This window comes from Condylura cristata, unplaced genomic scaffold (assembly GCF_000260355.1).
Source record: "Condylura cristata isolate star-nosed mole 26May11 unplaced genomic scaffold, ConCri1.0 scaffold00034, whole genome shotgun sequence".
In the NCBI taxonomy this organism is placed as follows: Eukaryota; Metazoa; Chordata; class Mammalia; order Eulipotyphla; family Talpidae; genus Condylura; species Condylura cristata.
In genome coordinates this window covers 4,989,720-5,009,073 of record NW_004567135.1, presented here as the reverse complement: position 1 = coordinate 5,009,073, position 19,354 = coordinate 4,989,720, and the positions used below count along the sequence as shown (strand labels likewise).

Here is a 19,354-nt window from a genome sequence, read left to right as displayed (position 1 = left end):
TGTGACAGCGATTCTCTCCACAGTCTTCATTTATGTCCTACCCCTTCCCCACCTCTCCTTTCATGCCTTCCCTCCCTCCCTTAACTTATTCAGTTGACCGCCCTCTAAAAGCTTGCAACTTCTTCCATGAGTGGCCCTGTCATGAATTATTTCTCCTGGGCCTTTTTAAATGGACCATTTCGTGTGATGTCCATAGATGGACCTATATATGTATTTTGTTCAAAGTGGGCTCTATAGGGGTTCAACTCATTCCCACACCAATCAGGAGCTGGCACAGCTCGGTGGCCCTACCCCTTCATTCTTATGAAAACAGCCCAATTGTGCAGTGTGAAACCTGCCACTAGGTAACTTTTTTTTTTTTTTAATTCACTGATTGCAGCTCGTTTCAAATTGTGTTGTGAGCTCCTTTTTAAAGGAAGAGAAAAAAATTAAACAACTTTTTTTGTGTGAATTTCATGCTGGTGACAAGGTGCCGGATTGACAGCCCTGGAGACTGAAATCCTCTATTTATCCACAGGACAGGTACAGCACAGGCAGCGACAGTGCGAGCTTTCCCCACACCACCCCGTCCATGTGCCTCAACCCTGACCTGGAGGGACCACCTCTAGAGGTGAGAGGGGATGTTCAGTCTCCAAGGCTCACTCAATCCTTCCGCCTCAGCCGAGACTGCCAACACGCGGGGGGCCAGTGGCGCTGGTGATTTTTATGCTGTGGACACCACCTGTCCACGGGGACCTGGACTGACCCCCCCACCTCATTTCACACAGGCCGCGTAGCCCACCAGATGGTAACACCAATTTTTTTTTCTTTTTTTTTCTTTTTGTTTTTTTCTTTTTGTTTTTTTTGTTCGAATCCTCTACCCTATTTCCCCACTCCTCCTACCCCATTTTCACCTTCCCACCCCCACCTGAGTTCACTTTTGTGGTTATTGGCCACCGAGATGTGAGAAGCATCACATCCTGTTAAAACAGCCACTCCATCCTTCCCTCCCTGCTCCTCCTCGTCCCCATCCCATTGCCCTAAAGACCCAGCTCCCTTTTCGGGAGGTTGTGGTGTGGGGGGAGGAGGGCGTAGTGGGAGCTGCAAGTGCCTGTTCCGGAGGGGAGGTGGGAGAAGGCAGGACTTAGAGCACTGTGTGCGCGCGCGTCCGTGTTCCTCTGGTCAGCTCCCTAGTGTCAGGGATCCAGCCAGCTTCCAGTGCGCTTAGGGTCTTCAGGGAGATGCAGAGACAAATACGATAAGGGGAAGGGGATGTTTCAGAAACACGCCATGGAGGTGCGGACACAAGTCATCCACTTTGTCACGACTGGTAGAAAGGTTGGGGTGGTTGAGGGAAGAGACCATTTTCCTTCTAGGCTCTCTTGTACGCAAAGGGAAAGGAGGACTTGGTGGATTTGAGGCATTGCTTAATCCCACTTCCACGTTTTCATTAAGAGACATGTGTATTTTGCCTTTGATTGTAGTGAACATGGCTCCCTTCGTAGGTTTCCCGGAACAATTCGTCATATTTAGAGTTCAAAGAAGGCCAACTCAGGTCCAACTGTATTTGTGAGATACTATCTTCCCTCGCTCCCTGGCCTCCCTATTCTCTAGTTCAACTCTGGCTTCCTGGCTAGTTAAAAAATCTGTCTTTTTCCCCCCACTGGGTGGCTGTCCGTGATTGGTTTTTAATAGGAACTGTTTTCCTCCTTTTGTAGGCCTATACCATTCAAGGACAGTATGCCATTCCACAGCCAGATGTAAGTTTTGTTTTCACTTCTTGTTTTGAAAAGTTCCCTCTCCCATCCAAAATTGTCTCACTTGTTTCTCCCACATAGGCGAAGTGAGTTGGGTCTTTGCTTTACTATGTTGTTTTCCTCACAAGGTGAACCCCGTATTTTAGTCCTTAAATAGTCTTTATTCAAGACATAGTAGCATTTTGTTTATACTTTTGATATTTAATCCCTGGAAATTTTAATCTGGCAGGTTATATTCTACTTTTGCCCACGTTCCAGATTGCTCCATCTAAAAGATAAAATGTTACCTGGTATATCATCATTTGTTACTTCAGGGCACGGGTTAAATTGACAATGGATTATATCTTTGCATGGATCTTTCCATGGGGTGGGTGGGCAATTGGGTTTATCCTTGGGTACTCTACAGTGTGAGGTGACAAATTAAAAAGCATCTGGAGGGGTGGGAAAGGGTTTTATTTATACTTGGAGGGATAGGAAGCTCAACATTGAGAGATGCAACATAGTTCAACCTTCCCTGTCATTAAAAAGTGGTGTTCACACTTTCGTTTAAAGCATTTTTTTCTGCACTTTTCCTCTGTCCTTACTAATCCTTTCAGGTGCTGAGCATTAGACTTGGGAAGTTGAGATTGGCTCTTGCTTAGTGGTAGGCCCCAGAAGGGCAAGTAGACTTTTGAAGAGGGATTGTTTCATAACAGCCAGGGTCATTAAATAGATGGAGGAAAATAGGTGTAGAAATTGGGGGTATTGGAGGGCTTAACCCCAGTTTGGCTTTATTTCAGTCTCTCTTCCTTGCAGTCTCCCTGCCCCCTCATCTCCTTCCCTCCTCCCAATACTGACAGAACCCTGCATGGTGTGTGTTCCCTAGCACCACTGCACAGTTTGTTTACTTAGCCTGTCTGTGCTTGTCCCTGGGGCAACTGTTGCAATGGCTGCAAACACCTTCATTAAACAGCCCACCAGGGGATGGTCAGGCGGTGCTGCTGCTTTCCTTTTCACATACCAGGATGCATTCATTCTCGTACTCTGACCACCTTTCTATTTCAAACTCTTAACCTTCCTATTCTGCCAGTCCCCAGGGCTCTGTCATAAGCGCCCCTTCTTACTCTTTGTAGCTGGAATAGGAGAGTCAACTGTGGGGATCAGGAGCTCTGCCTTGGCAGTTTTGAATGTGCTTGGGCCCTGGCTCGTTTTCTTCTAATGCCAATCTCCTGTTTCTTTCCTGCAGTTGACCAAGCTGCACCAGTTGGCAATGCAACAGTCTCATTTTCCCATGACGCATGGCAACACCGGATTCAGTGGTATGGACACCTCCATGTTTATTTCTGTAAGGTGTAGTGCCAGACAGAGGCCAGCCCCCAAGGTCTCAGTTTCGCATCTGTTTAAAACAAAACTTACCCAGCATCCTGCTGGCTTAAACTTGCCTGTCTTCTATGGCTAAACCGAAGGAGGTAATGTGTTTGTTAACATGGTTTTCATTTGGGGTGAGCTATTCTAAAGAAAAAAAAAAAAAGGCCCTTGGAAGGTTTTTGGTGAGGTCTGGGGGTGCTTGTCGGGCAAAGGGTAGGCTGATATTTCTTCTAACTCACCCTTGCTGCTGCCCTTCTGATCTGATCAGCACCCCCTTTCTCTCCACCACCCATTCACAGACCTGGGTAGAGACAATCCATTTGTGCCAAATTGTGTAGTGTAATTTTTATTTGTTTTTGTTTTGTTTTGGTTTTTTTGGGCTTTTTTTTTCTATATAAGGAATAACTTGTCCGATAGGGTTAGGATGAGACCACCAAACTCATTTTCACTTGTATCTTAACAGGCATTGAATCCAGCTCTCCAGAGGTGAAAGGCTATTGGGGTAATGATTAAAAAAAAAAAATCTGTAGTATTCTACTGTTATATTAATAAATTGGTGGGAGTCTTGTTTCACTGCCCATGAACCATACCATCAACATGCACATGGCAGAAAGATGCTGAGAGAGCAAAGGGGTGGGCCTGGTGCCCCTCTGAGGGTCCCTTCATGGATCTGGCCAACCCCCTTCTAAAAATGATGAGTTTAATAGTGGCAATTGAGAGCCAGGACCAACTTTGAGAGTTAGCCAGCTTGACCTGGTTTAGGCCAGGGGTCACTGTAGATGGGTATGGGTGTTTGCTGATCAGATTTTTTTTTTCTTTTTCTTTGAAAATAAAAACCAGGACAAATTATCGAGCAAAAGACAGGGAATAAATCTGGAGAAATAAACTCCCTACTCCCTTCACCTGCCATTTTATTCTCTGACCTTCAAGTGTAGGTTAGGATGGGGGAGGGGGAGGAGTGTTAATCTGATACAGGTATATTTAAAGCAACTGTGCATGTGTGCCAAGCCCGTGGTACCCAGTAACAGGCATGATATTGGCACTGGTACTAGTGAGCATCAGGTGAGATAAAATTGGAGCACAACAGCAGGAAAACCCAAGCAGAAAAGGGGTAGAAATCCTGAGGATTTGCTTAGATTTTTGGTCCTGTCTGAGGATTCTACATTCCCTTGCCCCTTCCATTCCCTCACACCTTACTAGGCTGGGCTTTGCAGGAAATGGCATGAAACCCGCTCTTCTGAGTGTACAGAAGAACCTTTCCAGCATTATTTCTACACCCCTCTCCCCCCTTTCCTCCTTGGAGGCTTCCAAGTTAGTGATGAACCCCAACAGCCAATGCTGGGTTTCCAGTTTTGTTTCCTTCTGTTAGGTTAATGTGCAATCAGTGGAGATGCATGTGCTGTGTGTTAAACTTCCTTGCTCTCTTCTGTCTTTTAGCAGGTTTGGATGCATCTGCTCAGACTACTTCTCATGAACTCACCATTCCAAATGACGTAAGTGTGGGTAGTTGGGTTACATGGGGTGGAAGTAAGAGTCACCTTAGACTAGCGCCCTCCTTATAGTGGTGCTGCTCTCAGGCTGTGCAGGGAAAGAAAATGGGTATTTTTAGATACAGGTTTAGAATTTGATGTGGAAAAAGTGCCTGGGATCTGAATAAAACACTGAGAGAGAACAGTTTGAGAAGTAATTTGCTGGGGCAGCATGAGTCAGGATGAACTTATGTGTAACAGAACTTCCTGTGGAATCCAAAGTCTTACCAGTGAGGCAGTGGTGATTAGATTGTTGTCTGTGCTGTCCAGCATGGTTGACATTAACCACGTGTGACTGCTTAGCTATTAAGTCAGTGTAGTCCCACTAGCCACACTTCAAATACTCGACGACTTGTGTTACTGGCACGTACAGTGTTGGGCATTGCCAATGTAGGCCAGTTTATTGCTGCTCCTCAAGGCAAAAGCTTAAGTTGGAATTTGTCATTACAGTAGTGGTAGTCATGGCAGGCTGAGCTTATGCATCTTTGTTGCCAAGAACCAAAGGTATTTTTAACTTTATCTCTAAACACGGTAAGGTTTATTGTCATCTTGGCTCTGCGTTAGCTCATCTTTGGAGTTAGTGCTCCGAGGAAATGCTACCAGGAGTCTGCTCAGAGTTGATTGGCCATTGGTAGTGGTCATACAGGAATGGGGCCAGGAGTTGACATAATCTAGCTCTGTCAGGTTTTTCAGTCAGGAGCGTGTGAGAGTGGATGGTGCACGAAGTGTCTGCTGACAGTTTTCTGGACCCAAGCTATGGAAAGCTGGGAAGGGGTGGGATGGAATTTCCATACTGAACCATGCAGTTCTTTAATTTGGTGTACTTTGTTGTTTTTCTCCCTAAGTTGATTGGCTGCATAATCGGGCGTCAAGGCGCCAAAATCAATGAGATCCGTCAGATGTCTGGGGCGCAGATCAAAATTGCGAACCCAGTGGAAGGATCTACTGATAGGCAGGTCACCATCACTGGATCTGCTGCCAGCATTAGCCTGGCTCAGTATCTAATCAATGTCAGGTAAGTGTTTCCTCTTATTGCTAGCACAAGTAGTAGATGTGCTGGGTAAAGCTTTGATGTATTAGAGTTTATTTGGGGGGTGGGGGTGGAGTAGATGGGTGGGGGGTTGCAAAAAAAGAGAAGGGTTAACCGTAGCCCTTTCTTCTTTTATGGTATAGCTGAGACAGTAGCCAGATAGTAATAAGTTTGCATGGGGTAGAGGGAGGGAGAGGGAGAAGAGAATGTTTGCTTTTGACTTAATGGTGATGAGGAGAGTGGAAAGGAAGGAATGTGTCTTCACTTGTAGGATAGTGCTCTGGCTAGAGCTCCCATACATACATAGAACCAAGTATTTTGGGTTGCCAGAAAAGTCAGTGATTTTTTTCCAAGCAAAAACAAGTCGTGGCTTTTCTGACAACCCAGTCGGTTGTTGCCCTGCTGTACATGTTCATGTAGATCAGTGTTCTTTACCTGGCTGGGTTTAGATTATATAGTTCTCGTCCTTCGTTGAAATAAGAATGACAACAAGGTAGTTGTTCTTGTGGGTGGCCGTTACCATTTATTGCTGCAAACATCCATTTTTCACAGATGGCAAATGTGTTCATTGTTCAGAGCTTGTAGGCAAGAGAAGGCACACGTGCTGGGAGGCGCCTCATGTGCTTGCTTTCCCACCGTCACATCCTTCAGCAACTCCTGAGCTTTTAGGGATTTCTCTGTGCCAACTTCATGGTAGCAGTCCCACGAGTGGGGTAGGTCCATTCACTCTGTAACGGGCCCCGTAAGGCACTGACGTCTCTCGCTTTCTCAAGCACAGTGACAAAGTCACGTTCTTGGTCACCAACATCCTAAGCCAGTGTCAGCCTGTTCTCAGAGGGACTTCGCTGTCTTAGAGATACTGGCCAAGTTCCCATTTGACTCTCTCTCACTGCCTGGTTTCTCTTGTGGGTAGTTAAGTTTTTTTGACTCTAGTGGAAGGGAAAGTGATTCATGAGTTTCGGAAGTAAGTTTCTGTTGTGCTCATGCTGACTCTCTACTCTGGTCTTTTATCCTGGTTCAGAACTTAACAGATCTGCACACCGAGGTTCTGATTTTTGTCGTCTTTTCATGTCTTGAAGTATCCAGTGTATGTAGGAAAGATGTTGGCTGTGTTCAGATCTGCTTTCTCCCTTTGAGTAAGCATTTAGCTGCAAAGCACGTCCAGTTCTTACTGTTCAGAATGAAATTGTATTAACTTCTGCACAGATACTGTTTTATCTTTGTGTTTCTTATTGGGGGAGGTGATGTTAACATTGCAAGAATCATCTTCTTGGAAGCTGGAAATTGTTTTTCTCCTTGAATAACCTTGCCCTGAATATTGTCCTAGTGTTTCAGTGTGACCTGCTTGCCTCACCCCTCTATTTAGGTCAGTGACTTAGCAGGACTTCTCTTCCAGCTCACTTTTCCTGTTTGAGTCATTCTTTTCAGGATCATCCTTACTGAATCACTGGCTATTCCGGATCATCCCATATATTTAGTGAAACTGCCCCAGGTAGGGGTTTGGGTCAGAATTTCATTTCGTACCAAAGCAAGAACCACGTGTGCACAAGCGTAGTCTTTGCTGTTGTCACCAGGCCTGGCTACATGCAGAAAGCCAACTGACGTTGTAATTAATACTAGGTCAGAAAGGGCTTTCTGCTTTCTGTTTAGCTGATTCTGGCAATCTGACTCTTAATGGATTGCAGGTGTCCCGAGAACAGATAAAGAAAATGGAGCTACCTCCCCTCTTGGGCCAGGTTGTTCCGACATTCCTCAGTGAGCAAATCTGACGCAGACACACGTAGGCTTTCAGGAGCTGCGAGTCACTGCTGGTGTTTGCAGCTTATTTTAGAAGTAGTGATTTTAGTTTTTAAAACATGGTTATTTTTCTGCAGTGCTAGAGTTTCTCTTTTCCAACTTACTAAGGTCTATTATAGAAGTCAAGTCAGTCAAAAACAAAAGAACTTTTTATTCTCACTGCCACTTTCCCTTTTTAACAGACACGAAACTTCCCTAGTTCTTTACTGACTCTTCTGTTCTCAGCATTTTTCTTTGGAAATTCATGGCCTACTTTGGTCTGTTGCCCCTTTACATCTTAACACATTGGTTAGTTCTGGAGTAAACTTTAGTCCTAACTGCCGAATAAACTCTTTTTAATTCTGTGATTAACAGTCTGAAGTTTTGCAAGTGACTTGTGAATAAAACATTTCTCCTTATCTGGAGAGGGGTGAATAGCCTTACATTTTATTTACCTGAATCATTCCTTTCTGACTTCTGGGTTGGTTCGGTGTGTGAGCTGTACACCTGGAAGTTTGTGCTCTGTAATTTTTCTCAGTCTATCAACTTTTCTTCATAACAGTTCTAGGTAGTACTGTGGAGTGGAATCTGGCAAAGCAGGCATTTGTAGAGGGTGGGGTCAGACCAGAGAGAGACTGTTGACACAGTCTATTAGATCTTCCTAATTGCAGCCAGAGGCACTTACTGATAACTGAAGCGGTTTTTGTCCTGTACTTTTTCCCTTTTGTGGTCTTCCCTTCCACCCACCCTTTTTTTTTTTGTTCCTTTTTTCCTCTGTTACAGTTTAGAAAACGCTAAACCCTCCTCCCAGGCAGCCTCCGTCACGATCCCTGATCACCTCAGCATCAACCTCTCTCAACCCTCCACCCCTTCTTCTTCTTCTTCCTCCTCCACCACCACCCCCTCGCTCGCCACAGCGGGGACCTCCGACGCACCCTCCAGCCTCCCCAACCCTCTTCCGACCGCCCCTTGTGTCTCCAGTCTGCTTGGCATGAAACCCATCCCTCTCCTGGCTCTAAATGTTGTGTCTGCTGCTAAGGGTCCTGGGGCTTCAGCTGCCACCACCGCCGCCTCTGCTGTGCCGTGTGTCACTAACAAACTGAAAGGCGAGAAACAGAGATTCTCCCCCTACTGACGCACATCTTGAGGCGCTCAAGTATTTCTTGGTTCATTTTGTTTTCCTTTGTTAACATTGGTGAGAAACAATTGTGAGCTTGTGACCATTTCCTTTTTACTATTTTGGGGGCTAGCAGGGTGGGGGTGGGGCCAGTGGTAAACCCATGTTTAGGTTAGGCCGCCTCAGCAGAGTGCCTGTTTCAGAGTCTGACTTGTTGAATCCTTTATCTAGAGCGCAGTTCTCCTCCTCTTTTCCATTGTTACTTTTTTGTAGCTTTCTTCTGCCTTGCAATATAAAAATGTGTTAGGCTCTGTGTTAATGAATAAAAGCTTCTTCGTTAACTTCTTAAAAAATTATTTAATGGTTATCAGCAGGCCGCCTTGGCCAGATTTGTGTTTCTAGCTGTAATAAAGTTGCCACAGTAAGAACCTTAGTCCACTGTGTGCTGTGAAGGGTCAAAGGGGTGGGAACTTGTGGCTTGTGGCTATTCAACTAGGAAGTAAACTGCCTGGGGCGTTTTTGTACCCTGACTACTTTTGTGGTCCTTTGTCATTACTCCCCACAAAGGTCTATGGCATATTAAATTCCGACTCGGGGTCTTTCCTCACTGGCAAGAAGTTTCTGTAGTGTGAACAACAGATTCTGATGTCTCAGATTCCCTTGCCTTGTCATAGCAGCAGGTAACAAGGCTGTCCGTCCCGGGCTTGTTGGCTCTGGAGAGTGGTTACTCTGAAGATCTTTCAGTAGGGCGTACATACAAAGAAGCTACTTCTTTACCCAAAGTGGAGAAGTGAGGTGGGAAAGTCTGTAAATAAAGTTTTCTAGCTTCTGTCTGCGTTGCTCTGAACTGGCATTCTCTCTTTCTGGGACATGGGGTAAATCTTGAACAATCTGACGACCAAATTTGACAGAATTTTGTCCATCCTAAATTAAACTGACCCCTGTAACTTGACCAAGTAAGTGCCTTCACCCTTCTGTGCCCTGCTGTTCTATCCCACCCACCCTGTCATGGCAGGGAATTTTGAACTTGCATTTAGAAGGAACCCTTCCTAATAAACTAAATCGGAAATCCACTTATTTCATAGTTTTATTTAAATTTTTTTGACTTGCATATCACAGATAGCCAAGTGTACTCAATATCCCTGAAATCTTACTCTTGTCTCAAGACCTCGTCATTTTCTCCACAAGAGTGAAAGTGCTTTAGGTGTGGTGACAGAAGGCGTCTGGTAATTTTTAGTGAGGTTGAGTCGAGTGTTCTTACTAGGCCATGGGAGACGGGGCGGTGGGGGGGTCAAGCTTTCTTTCCTTGATAACCTCCCCCATGTCCCTGGGGGCTTGTGCTGCCGGTGCGCACAGGCACACGCGCACACTGCTCGCGTCGGCTCCTGCCGCAGTGGCGTCACCCTGTGCTGGCCTGAATCCCAGCTTGCACCTATGAATTGGTGTTAGTGTCTCAAGTTTGAGTGAAGGGTTCAGAGGTGAGCTGCTTTCCTTGACCAGATGGGATTTTCTCATGTCAGTTGCTCCTGTATCACGTTACATGGTGCAGATCTCCGTTTTGGTGATCCTTTGGCATAGTTAATCTTGCTGATAACTATCTCATCTCCCCCCAGAGACCTGGTTTTTATTTTTACCTAGTTCTTGATTTGAAGCCCTCCTAATGTAATAAGTACTTTCTAAAGGATTGCTGGGAAGGAATCCAGTATTTAAGGGGCTGATGACCATCAGCACCTATAAAGAAGCCTATGTTAGATATTCTGGGCGCTCGCAGCTCCTTTTCTCCTGGCGTCCTTAAAAAACATTTCTGGTTGGGTTTTCCCTTCTCGCACCCTCTGCCCTCTTATCCCACCACCAGTTCTTACTTGGGTTCTATAAATTCTGGACAGCTCCTCTTGGTACCAGAGGCGTGCTCCTGGAACTTCTTAGAAAAAAATTATTTTTTAAGGTCCTAAATCTAAACTGCCTACCAGCTCCTTAAGTACTCAGTTCCCACTGAGTTCTGCGAGTCAGGGTCCATTTTGAAGTTAACACAAATCTGTGCCATTTAGGACTGTTAGTTTTTTGGGGTGGGGAAAAAAAATTGGCATGAAAGTCACTGGCTGGCGGGCTTATTTTCCTGACCATAGGTGCTTTATCCCCTTTTGCATTAAAATTGACAAGGTATCACTCATGTTTTTGGCTAAAAACCACAAATTGATTATGTCCGTGAACTAAGAAAGTCTTTATGAGGAACTGGAAATGCATCTTCCACATTTAGTTCTGTTCAAAATGGAGATTAAGTCCTCTGGGTAGCAACTACCAGTGAAGCAGGCTGAATGCCTAAATACTTTTCCTTTAAGGACCCAAGTAGATTCTAGAACTTCAAGCGATCTGTTAGCTTTTACAGGTATGTTTGGAGGGAGGGTTTGGATTGATAATAAAAAAGCAAAGATAGGAGCTCTACAAAGTCTTGAAAACTGAGCCTAAAGACTAAAATGAGAGCAATTCTGGAGTATAGCTTTATAATTGTTAGAGCAATAATTTTAACATCCCTTAGCACTTACAGGCTGTTGTCTCTTAGTAATAGCCTTCACGTTGATAATAGACACCCAGAACTATTGTAAAGGCTTCTTTGGAGCCGTCTTAGTGGTCTCATGGGGTTACTTCTCAGTTGTTCCCCAAACCGCTTTCTCCATCAGTAGTTTGAGAGGGGCTAAAATAAACTCAGAGGTAAAGAAATACTGCTTCTGTGTATTGTGACCCTCTGAGAGGAGACTTCGCTGTATGACATTTTCAGGAAGTGCTTACATCTCCCCCAGATTTCAAGGTATAGTTTGAGTCACTCATCAGTGTCCAAGTAACCGAGGTCTGAAGTGCCCTTTAGTTCTAAGGTATTTGCCTCGGGAAACTCGAGCGCAGAGGTCAAAGGGTTACGCTGCTTCTTTAGGCCAAGAAATCTTAAAATGTCTCCGTTGATACTGAGTTGTTGATTATTCTTCATTTTTCACCAACTGGGTGGAAGCTAGGAGGTTGGGTGCAGCTGGGCACTCAAGACTAATGTTGAGCTCTCTCTTGTTACAGGCTTTCCTCGGAGACGGGTGGCATGGGCAGCAGCTAGAACAATGCAGACTCATCCATAGCCCTTCTGCTGTTCACCACCACTCATGATCCGTCTGTGTAGTTTCTGAACAGTCAGCGATTCCAGGTTTTAAATAGTTTGTAAATTTTCAGTTTCTACACACTTTATCATCCACTCATGATTTTTTAATTAAAGCGTTTTAATTCCTTTCTCTGTTCAGCTGTTACTGCTGAGATCCATATTTAGTTTTATAAGCTTTTCCCTGGTTTTTTTTTTTTGTTTGTTTGTTTTTTTTTTGGCTCATGAATTTTTTTTTGTTTGTTTGTCATGGAAATGTAAGAGTGGAATATTAATACATTTCAGTTTAGTTCTGTAATGTCAGGAATTTTTCAAAAAAAAAATTAAAAGATGGACTGGAGCTTTTTCTTTGTGAATAGAAACGATGCCACAGTGATTCATGTGGGTTTTATTCCTTTGTCTTGCTGTTACTTTTGCAACTTTTATCCCTCAAAGGACATGCCCCTGCTTGGGTTTTGAATATAAGCCTTTACTCCAGCTAAGATGTTTTCTTCTGTTTTACCTCTCCATATTTTTTTGTCCCTTGATCCTATTTTCCCTTCTGCCTGCATTACAGTGACCTTTAATAGTTTTAGCGAGCTCACTGCTGTTGGTCGGTGACAGGCGACATACATTTTTCCAGAACTCAATCTTCAGAGTTTAGGCAAGCCTTTTTCAAATGGATTTGGGGGCACATGCTTACACATGAAAGTAGTGAATGTACCTCTGACTGGGATTCAGGTTGCTGGGGCTGTCGCCCCCTGTGCAGGCTAAAAACTTTGTCTCTTACTTTCCACAGTAGGAGTTATGCATTTTAGGGTCTTCTATTCTGCTAAGATTCTTTAGAAAGATGTGCCTGCTTCAGCATCTGCAGACAACTTGATGTTTGGAGGTTTAAGTGATGTCCATGTCGTTAGAAAAGGAGATTTTCCAAAGCCCTTGCAATATTTGGAGTCCAACACTCCTACTTCAGCTTGTGTGCTGTCCCCATCGTTCACCAAGAAAACCCTCAACAGCTGGGCCTGCGTGGAGTGGTTATATTTCAAGATTTCTCACGGGGGTTACAATATGACAGTCCCCTCCCAGTCAGGCACCAGGGCAAAAGCAGGAACTTAAACCCCAGATCTTCAGCCTGAGCCATCACATGCTTTCGTGGTCTCCTCACCTCCCCTCGGGCCCTGGGCCAGGGCTCAGGCAGGGAAAGGAGCGACAAAGGAGTTACGGAGTTACATCGCCGCCTGAGAAACCTCGGGGCGGAGGACCAGCCGGAGCCTCCCTCCTCCCAAGTGCAAAACGTGTAAACAGTAAACAGAACAAAAAAGTGCAGTCTACGTGGCTCCCTTTTCTGCTTCCCAGGGCTTGAGGAGAGGACAGAACGTGAGCCAAACCACTTGCTGAACGTGACGGGATGAAGCGGGAAGGGGCCCGCCTGCCCTTCCCACAGTTCCAGGGCAGTACGTACCCTTCGCTTCCACAGCTGCCAGTGTCTCTAGAGCTTTAGCAGGTGAATTGGTCAGGGTCAGTCTCCACTGGGCCTGATTCCAGGCTGGGCCTGCCCGTCTCTGTTAATTATGTGGCGCATATATATTATTTATATAAATATTTCTCTATGTACAGGAACAAGCCAGCCTTTCATGGAGGGAGAGAGGCTGGGCGCTGCAAGGTTTCTCCACTGTTGTTGTCCAGCTCAGTGCTGTCACAGTCTGAGTCCTCAGAATTGCGAGGGCCCTGTGAGGAAGAGGCGGTGCGGTGAGCAGTAGGTGCGACTTGACCCTCCCCGGGCCTTCCCAGTGCATGCTGGCCTCAGCCGGCTGGGGGCTGCCGGTGGCAAGCGGCCCTGCCCCTGCCCCGCCCCCCAGCACTAGGCCTTGGTTCAGCTGCAGGAGACGTGTGCTCCAGGTGACTCTGGCCTGCCTTTCTCTGCCTCCCCGGCCTCACTCGGCTGGCACAGCCTGAGCTCCCCAGCACCTGGCGGTGTCAGTCAGACTCACCTGCTCCGCTCGGAGTCGGTCCTGGTGTGGGAGAGGCAGGGAGCAGGGCTCGTGGCCAGGGGTCACTTCTGAAGCAGGGGGGTCTAGTGGGATTTCCGAGCCCTGGGAGCACATGTCGTCTGAGCGCTCGTCAGGCCGCTCGTCGGTGTTGGTGCTGCCGACCTCGGGGGTCCCGCTGGGGGAGGGCTCGCTGGCTGTGCCTTCCTCCCCGTCCGACGGGTTCTCGGAGCTGAAGGTAGAGAGCGACTGGCGCATGTTCAGGCCCTGTGGCCACCTGATGGCGACAGAAGAGGCTAGAGCTCGTGCCCTTGGGAGCACAGAGCCACTGCCCCTCGGCCCTGCCTCACCTCTGGCTGGGCGCCAGCTCGACCTCACTGTCCACCTCCCCTTCCTCTTCCTCAGAGGAGATGCCGCGTTTCTGCAGGGGAGAGGAGTAAGGACAGCGTCGTCAAGGGCCATAAGGGGGGGAGGGCCTAAGATTAAGGGCATGATTTTGGGGCGAGTTAAGATTCAGACCCCAGGGATTACAAGGAGGGGAAGGACACCACACTGACCTGGCTTCTGGTGACGGCAGCCCGGTACAGCAGTGCGGCGGGGGTCAGGTGCTGGGGCCCAGCCCTGCCGCCTCCCCGTCCCGCTGACCCTTCCCTCGCCGTTCCCGGCAGCCCTGTGCTGTCACCAGGCCCCACTGGTGGGGGCGGTTCCCCTTTGGCTCCCCCAGGTGAATCTGGGCTGGTGGAGCCTGGTGCTGATCCCTCACTTGGGGGCGTGTCACCCCGAGCTGGAGGTGGTGAGCCGGGATCCCCAGCACCCCCGGTGGCCCCGCGGCTCCGGGCTCCCAGGGCTGCTGACAGCAGATCTGGGGACGATGAGGACATCTTCCGTAGCAGGAGATCGTGGTGCAGCCCGCGGAGGGCGGGGGGACAGGCCTCCCAGGCGGATGGGCCCCCTCCCGGGCCCCCTGGGCTTCCCGGCTCCCCGGGTTCGTGGGGCGGCACAGCTGCACGAAGCCCTGGCAGGTCCCCACAGCTGCCCTTGGCGCTGGCCTTGCGGTGACGGGTCTTGCCGCGGCGACTCCGTCCTGGTGACGGGGGCCCCTTGGGACATCCGGGAAGCCCCACCCCACTCAGGGCAGCGTCTAGTTTAGGCAGCAGAGACTCCGTCTTGAGGATGTCTGGCCTGGCGGAACACAAGGTGCGTGAGGGCCACAGCTCTCTGCCTGGGCCCTCCTGGCCCCGCCCACACTGCATCCCCCCCCCCCCCCACACACACACCCCGTTCTCAGACCTCAGCATTTGTGAGCTCTGGTCCCACCTTTTGCTGTGGGGTGACAACTTCTGAGGCACATTCCTCTTTTTAATGAGCTTCTCCATTGTGTTCCCGTGCAGGAGGCCTCGGGAAGGGTGTGACTTCAGCAGACCCGGGCATCTCCGCTCTAAAGCTTGCTCCCTCCTAAAGGCAGACAGGCAGTTTGGCGTGTGACCAGACGGAAGAGACTGAGGCAGGCAGCTCTAGCTCTGCACACGGGAGCTGGTACCTGCCGGCTGCTTACCTGAGCAGCTCCCGCTCTTTGAGCTCCAGCTGCAGCATGAGGGCGTTCAGCTCCATGTACAGGTTGTTGGCCCTCTCCAGCTTGCGCTCGTAGTGCTCCCTGATGTCCAGGGCGTGTCTGAAACGAGCAGAGGCCCGAGGTGAGCGGGGACTGGTCCGCAGCCCCTGCTGTCCACGACGCCACCCGGGCCTCCCTCCTGGCGCCCCCCCTGCAGGGCCAGCTTGAGCCCAGCCAGGGGCCACCTGCAGGGAGCAGCAGACCTGTCTCGGCGCTGCTGCCCTCGGCAGTGTTCCGTGGAGCTGCCTGTTCTGCTCCCTGCTTTGACTCAGTCTTCCTCCTGCCGCCATCCCAGTTGTATGCATAAATAGACAGAATCCCACCATTTTTAAGGAAACACCTTCCCAGCCCCAGGCACAAACCTGAGCTCCTCCCGCCTCCGCATCACCAGCTCCTCTTCCAGGCGGTGCAGGCAGGTCCCTTCTGACTTGATTTTTTCAAAGTGTAGCTTCACCTCTTCCCGCCACTCTGCCTGGGGTGGAGAGACGGTGCGGGTTGAGGGGTGCCCCACCTCGGCCGGCAGGCCGGGAGTCTGCAGGTGCCTGCACCGTCTTGAGTTGTGGAGTGAAAGGAGTGGGGTGCTGGCTGGACCCTGGGCAGGTCTAGGCAGTTCCATGCCAGTTACGCCGGGGAGCCTCCCCTCAAAGGGCATCCTCTCTGCAAAGGGGGGGCGTGAGGGGGTCATTTTCCTACCCACAGCACACCTGGGACTTGAAGTAAGTCTCCTGGGGTGTGGAGAGCACGTCCGCTGAGGCGATATCCAGGTGCAGCAGGATCTGTCGAAACGACGGGCGATTTCGGGGTTTGCTGTTCCTGGAGGGGGTGAAGTGGGGGGAGAAATCAGTGAGCACAGGAAGGTCTAGAAAGGGGCTTGAAGCTGAATTAATCCTCCGACGTGTGTGCCCAAACCTTTTTCTCTAATGCCACGGAAGAAATAGTCTGGGAAATGCTCAACGGGACAAAGCTTGGAGCCCTCCTTCCGGATCTCAGTTCCGGCGAGACCCGAGGGCCTTATCATAACCGTGCTGTGAGGGGTTCCCACGCGCTGCTGTGGCAATTAGAGCCCCGTTTCACAGGTGGGGTTGATGCCCCTGGCCTGACCGCACAGGTCTGCGGCGACCTAACTCCCCTGCGCGCCTGTTGACCCACCCAGGCCCCAAGGGCGTCCTGGCTCCTCGCACCCTTCAGTGTTCTGCGTGTGGAACCTGGCTGACCCACTGTGGGCAGCACCCCGATGATTCCACCTGGGCCAGCCTTACCAACACTGGCGGAGCAGGATTTTGAAGCCGTCTGGGCAGCTGGAGGGCACAGGTAGATGGAGACTGTTGCTCCCCACACCCCAGATGATGGCTGAAGAGTCCACATCTTTGTAGGGGATCTCACCGGTCAGCAGCTCCCACAGCACCACACCAAAGGACCTGGGGGGTGAGGGGGAACCTCACTGGGCAGGGCTCTCTCCAGAGAGACTCGGCCACATGCTCCGAGCCCCTCCCTGTGCCGGCCACCTGCTGCTAGTCCCCAGCTTGGCCCTCACCAGATGTCCACCTTCTCAGACACAGGCTCGTTGCGGATCACTTCAGGGGCCATCCAGGCTACTGTCCCTGCAAAGGACATCTTGGTGCTCTTGTCACTCAGCTCCTTGGAAGTGCCAAAATCGGAGATCTTCACCACATCATCGTACGTGATTAGCATGCTGGTAGAGAGAGTAATCAGCCGGGGTCCGGGCCCCGACACACTTCATCTCGCTAGCAACTTTACCGTTCTAGTTTATTAATGAGGCAATTAAGATTTTATTTGTTTTTGCATAGAATAACGGGCATAGGCGGGGGCGGGGGATGGATTGGCCAGAGATAGATCAGGGCTAGTAGAACAGGAAGATCTAGTGAACTACCTTTGCTAAGGCCCTCCCTGGTGGCGCAGCGGGTTAAAGCACAGCAGTGAGTAGCTAAAGCCACTGCAGCATGAGTTCGATCCCCGCCTACCCCGGAACTGACCCACAGGGCACAGCAGACCTCTCCTGACCCGCCCGCTGCTCCCCTCAGCAGTGTACTTCATCCATCTGCCTGTTCTGCTCCCCGCTCTCTCTGGTGAAGCCTGTCACCCCCTGCACCTCTGGCCTGTACCCCAGTTCTGTATGCATAAAAAATAAATCTTAAAAAACACGTTTGCTGAGGGGAGCAGCGGGAGACAGGAGAGGTCTGCACCATGTGGGACAGCATCCGACCGGGGAGCAAACTCGGGCTGCCGTGGAGGGCCATCACGGTGGTAGCACTGAGGCTGGACCCCCCCAGGTCACCAGGAAGCTCCCTTACCTTCTATCTGAAACCATCTGGGGCCCCCGGAAGCAGGGAGCCCTCCCAAGATAAGGCTGCCAGTTGAGGACGGTGTCTGAGATGGCCACACGGGCTTGGATAGGGCCGGAGAGCAGGGAGGTGGCCACATGGGCTTGGGTGGGGTCATCTTAAGATCCCGCATACCTGCTTCTCCCTGCTTGTTTGCTTACTTACTTGGGGGACTTGAGGTCTCTATGGATGATCTTGTGCAGATGCAGGTAGTTCATGCCACCAGCGATGCCCATGGACCAGTCCACCAGCAGGGAGGGCGTGACGGGCCGGCCAGCCCGCAGCACCTCATACAGCTGGCCCTGGGCGCAGAACTCCATGAGGATGCAGTAGCAGGGAGCCTGGGTGCACACGCCCCTGGGGACGAGCACAGCGCCATGAAGGCCCGGCTGGCCCCGCCTTCTCCCACGTCACCCCTGAGGCCCCCGTTCCCACCCACGTCACTGGGCATCTGTCAGGGAGGGTGGGGTGGATCCCCGCTACCGAGTAGGACCCGGCCGCAGAAGTAGCCCCTGCCCTGGACCTCACTTGAAGGTGATGATATTGGGGTGCTTCAGCTTTCGCAGGTGCTTGATGTCAGTCTCCTTCAGGTCCCGGACCTTCTTCACGGCTACCTCCTCCCCGTGGAAGCGTCCCAGGAAGACAGCTCCCTGGGCCCCAGAGCCCACCCACTGCAGGTCCCGGATTTCCTCAAAGGGGACCTCCCAAAGGTCTGTGGAGAGGAAAAACAGCGCCCCCAGGCTCAGAGGAGGCCACATCCGCCCTTGGGCTGGCTGACAGGACTGCGGGACTAGAGGCAGAAAAGCATCACAACAGGCCAGGAAGACGAGGGTTGGCCAGAGGAAGGACAAGGACCGGCAGGCCAGACAGCAGCGGGGACGTCGGTGGGGGTGGGCAAGAGAGGGGGCTGGGCCCCGGGGAGTCATCCGTGACTCAGTGGGGCTGTGCACCCGATCCCTGGCGTGCGAGACCAGGAGGGGCCCCCCACAGCGCAGGGCCTACCTTCCTGCTGCTGCTTGTGCTCCGTGGAGTAAGCTTTGCCGATCATGGTCCAGACAGGACGCAGGCAGCCAAAGAGGCCCTCCAGGAAGCCGCTGCCGCTGTGGCACTGCAGCCGCACCTCATCCGCTCGCACTCGGGACGCCCGACTCTCAGGGGACCCAGCAGCTCCCCCTGGGCCCCCTGCATCCTGCTCATGTAGCTGCAGGACACTGTTGGCGAAAGGCTCAGGGGGCGGCTCTCCGCCTGGGGAGGGGCTGGGCCCACCCCCGCCCTGCCCCCCAAGGGGCACGACATCTCGCAGTACACACTGGGTGGGTGTCAGGTCCTTCTCGGGGGTGCAGTCGGAAGTGTCTGGGTCCAGCTTGCGCATGGACGCCTCACTTAGGGTGGACACGAAACCCCCAAAGGAAGGGGAGGGCGTGCGGGTCTCGTGGAGGCAGGCCATGACCTCGGCCCTGGCGCGGGGAGTGCCGGACCCTGTGCGGAGCAAAGGGGAGCGCCTCAGAGCCACTGTGTGGCAGGTCAGGCCCCCCAGACCAGAGGCCCGAGCTGGGGGGCGGGTGGCAACCTCCCCCAGGAGCCCACGCGCCCCTCCCAGGACGCCTGATACGCCGGGCTTCCTCTCGGAACCTACTGGTCACAGAAGTCGACCTCCCTCAGGTATGCGGGTGACATACCTGTCCTCATGCTCAGGTAGGCTCAGGCTCGTGCTAACCCCTGCTGCCTGCGAGACTCCCGACTTGGGCTCTGGAACACACAC

At 50.7% G+C, this 19,354-nt stretch overlaps 2 protein-coding genes across 11 annotated transcripts in view; one reads left to right on the top strand and one right to left on the bottom strand.

The window, feature by feature from the left end:
- Window positions 1-12,047, top strand: part of PCBP2 (poly(rC) binding protein 2) — a 20,895-nt gene extending 8,848 nt beyond the window's left edge. Inside the window, exons 9-15 of one of the 9 annotated variants that reach the window (XM_004692687.2) lie at window positions 518-610; window positions 1,698-1,739; window positions 2,962-3,034; window positions 3,547-3,585; window positions 4,524-4,576; window positions 5,458-5,627; window positions 11,596-12,047. In XM_004692687.2, the coding sequence (XP_004692744.1) occupies window positions 518-610; window positions 1,698-1,739; window positions 2,962-3,034; window positions 3,547-3,585; window positions 4,524-4,576; window positions 5,458-5,627; window positions 11,596-11,632 (507 nt within the window). In that variant the 3' untranslated portion in view covers window positions 11,633-12,047. Of the gene's footprint in view, window positions 1-517; window positions 611-1,697; window positions 1,740-2,961; window positions 3,035-3,546; window positions 3,586-4,520; window positions 4,577-5,229; window positions 5,263-5,457; window positions 5,628-11,595 lie in introns of those variants that run through there. The other 8 variants (XM_004692686.2, XM_012732394.1, XM_004692691.2 and 5 more) reach the window with 8 other exon arrangements.
- MAP3K12 (mitogen-activated protein kinase kinase kinase 12) lies at window positions 11,901-19,354 on the bottom strand. 2 transcript variants are annotated; one of them, XM_004692695.2, is made up of 15 exons: window positions 19,272-19,353; window positions 18,903-19,071; window positions 18,595-18,803; window positions 18,121-18,304; window positions 17,758-17,949; window positions 16,785-16,943; window positions 16,510-16,668; window positions 15,955-16,063; window positions 15,613-15,722; window positions 15,194-15,310; window positions 14,956-15,093; window positions 14,196-14,820; window positions 13,989-14,059; window positions 13,642-13,915; window positions 11,901-13,378 (listed from the first exon to the last, which is right to left on the bottom strand). In XM_004692695.2, exons 1-15 carry the CDS (start codon window positions 19,279-19,281, stop codon window positions 13,283-13,285), a joined length of 2,622 nt encoding a protein of 873 aa, XP_004692752.2. In that variant the 5' UTR covers window positions 19,282-19,353; the 3' UTR covers window positions 11,901-13,282. The 2 variants fall into 2 exon arrangements, with proteins under 2 accessions (XP_004692752.2, XP_004692751.2); XM_004692694.2 differs by having other exon boundaries at window positions 18,595-19,071; window positions 19,272-19,354.

What these genes read in the sequence shown, in the direction of transcription:
- MAP3K12 (XM_004692694.2), bottom strand. An exon ending in ATCCTGCTCCGCCAGTGTTG is followed by an intron (nt 16,064 to 16,509) that starts GTAAGGCTGGCC and finishes CACCCCCTCCAG; the next exon opens with GAACAGCAAACCCCGAAATC. An exon ending in AAAGAGCGGGAGCTGCTCAG is followed by an intron (nt 15,094 to 15,193) that starts GTAAGCAGCCGG and finishes GTCTGCCTTTAG; the next exon opens with GAGGGAGCAAGCTTTAGAGC.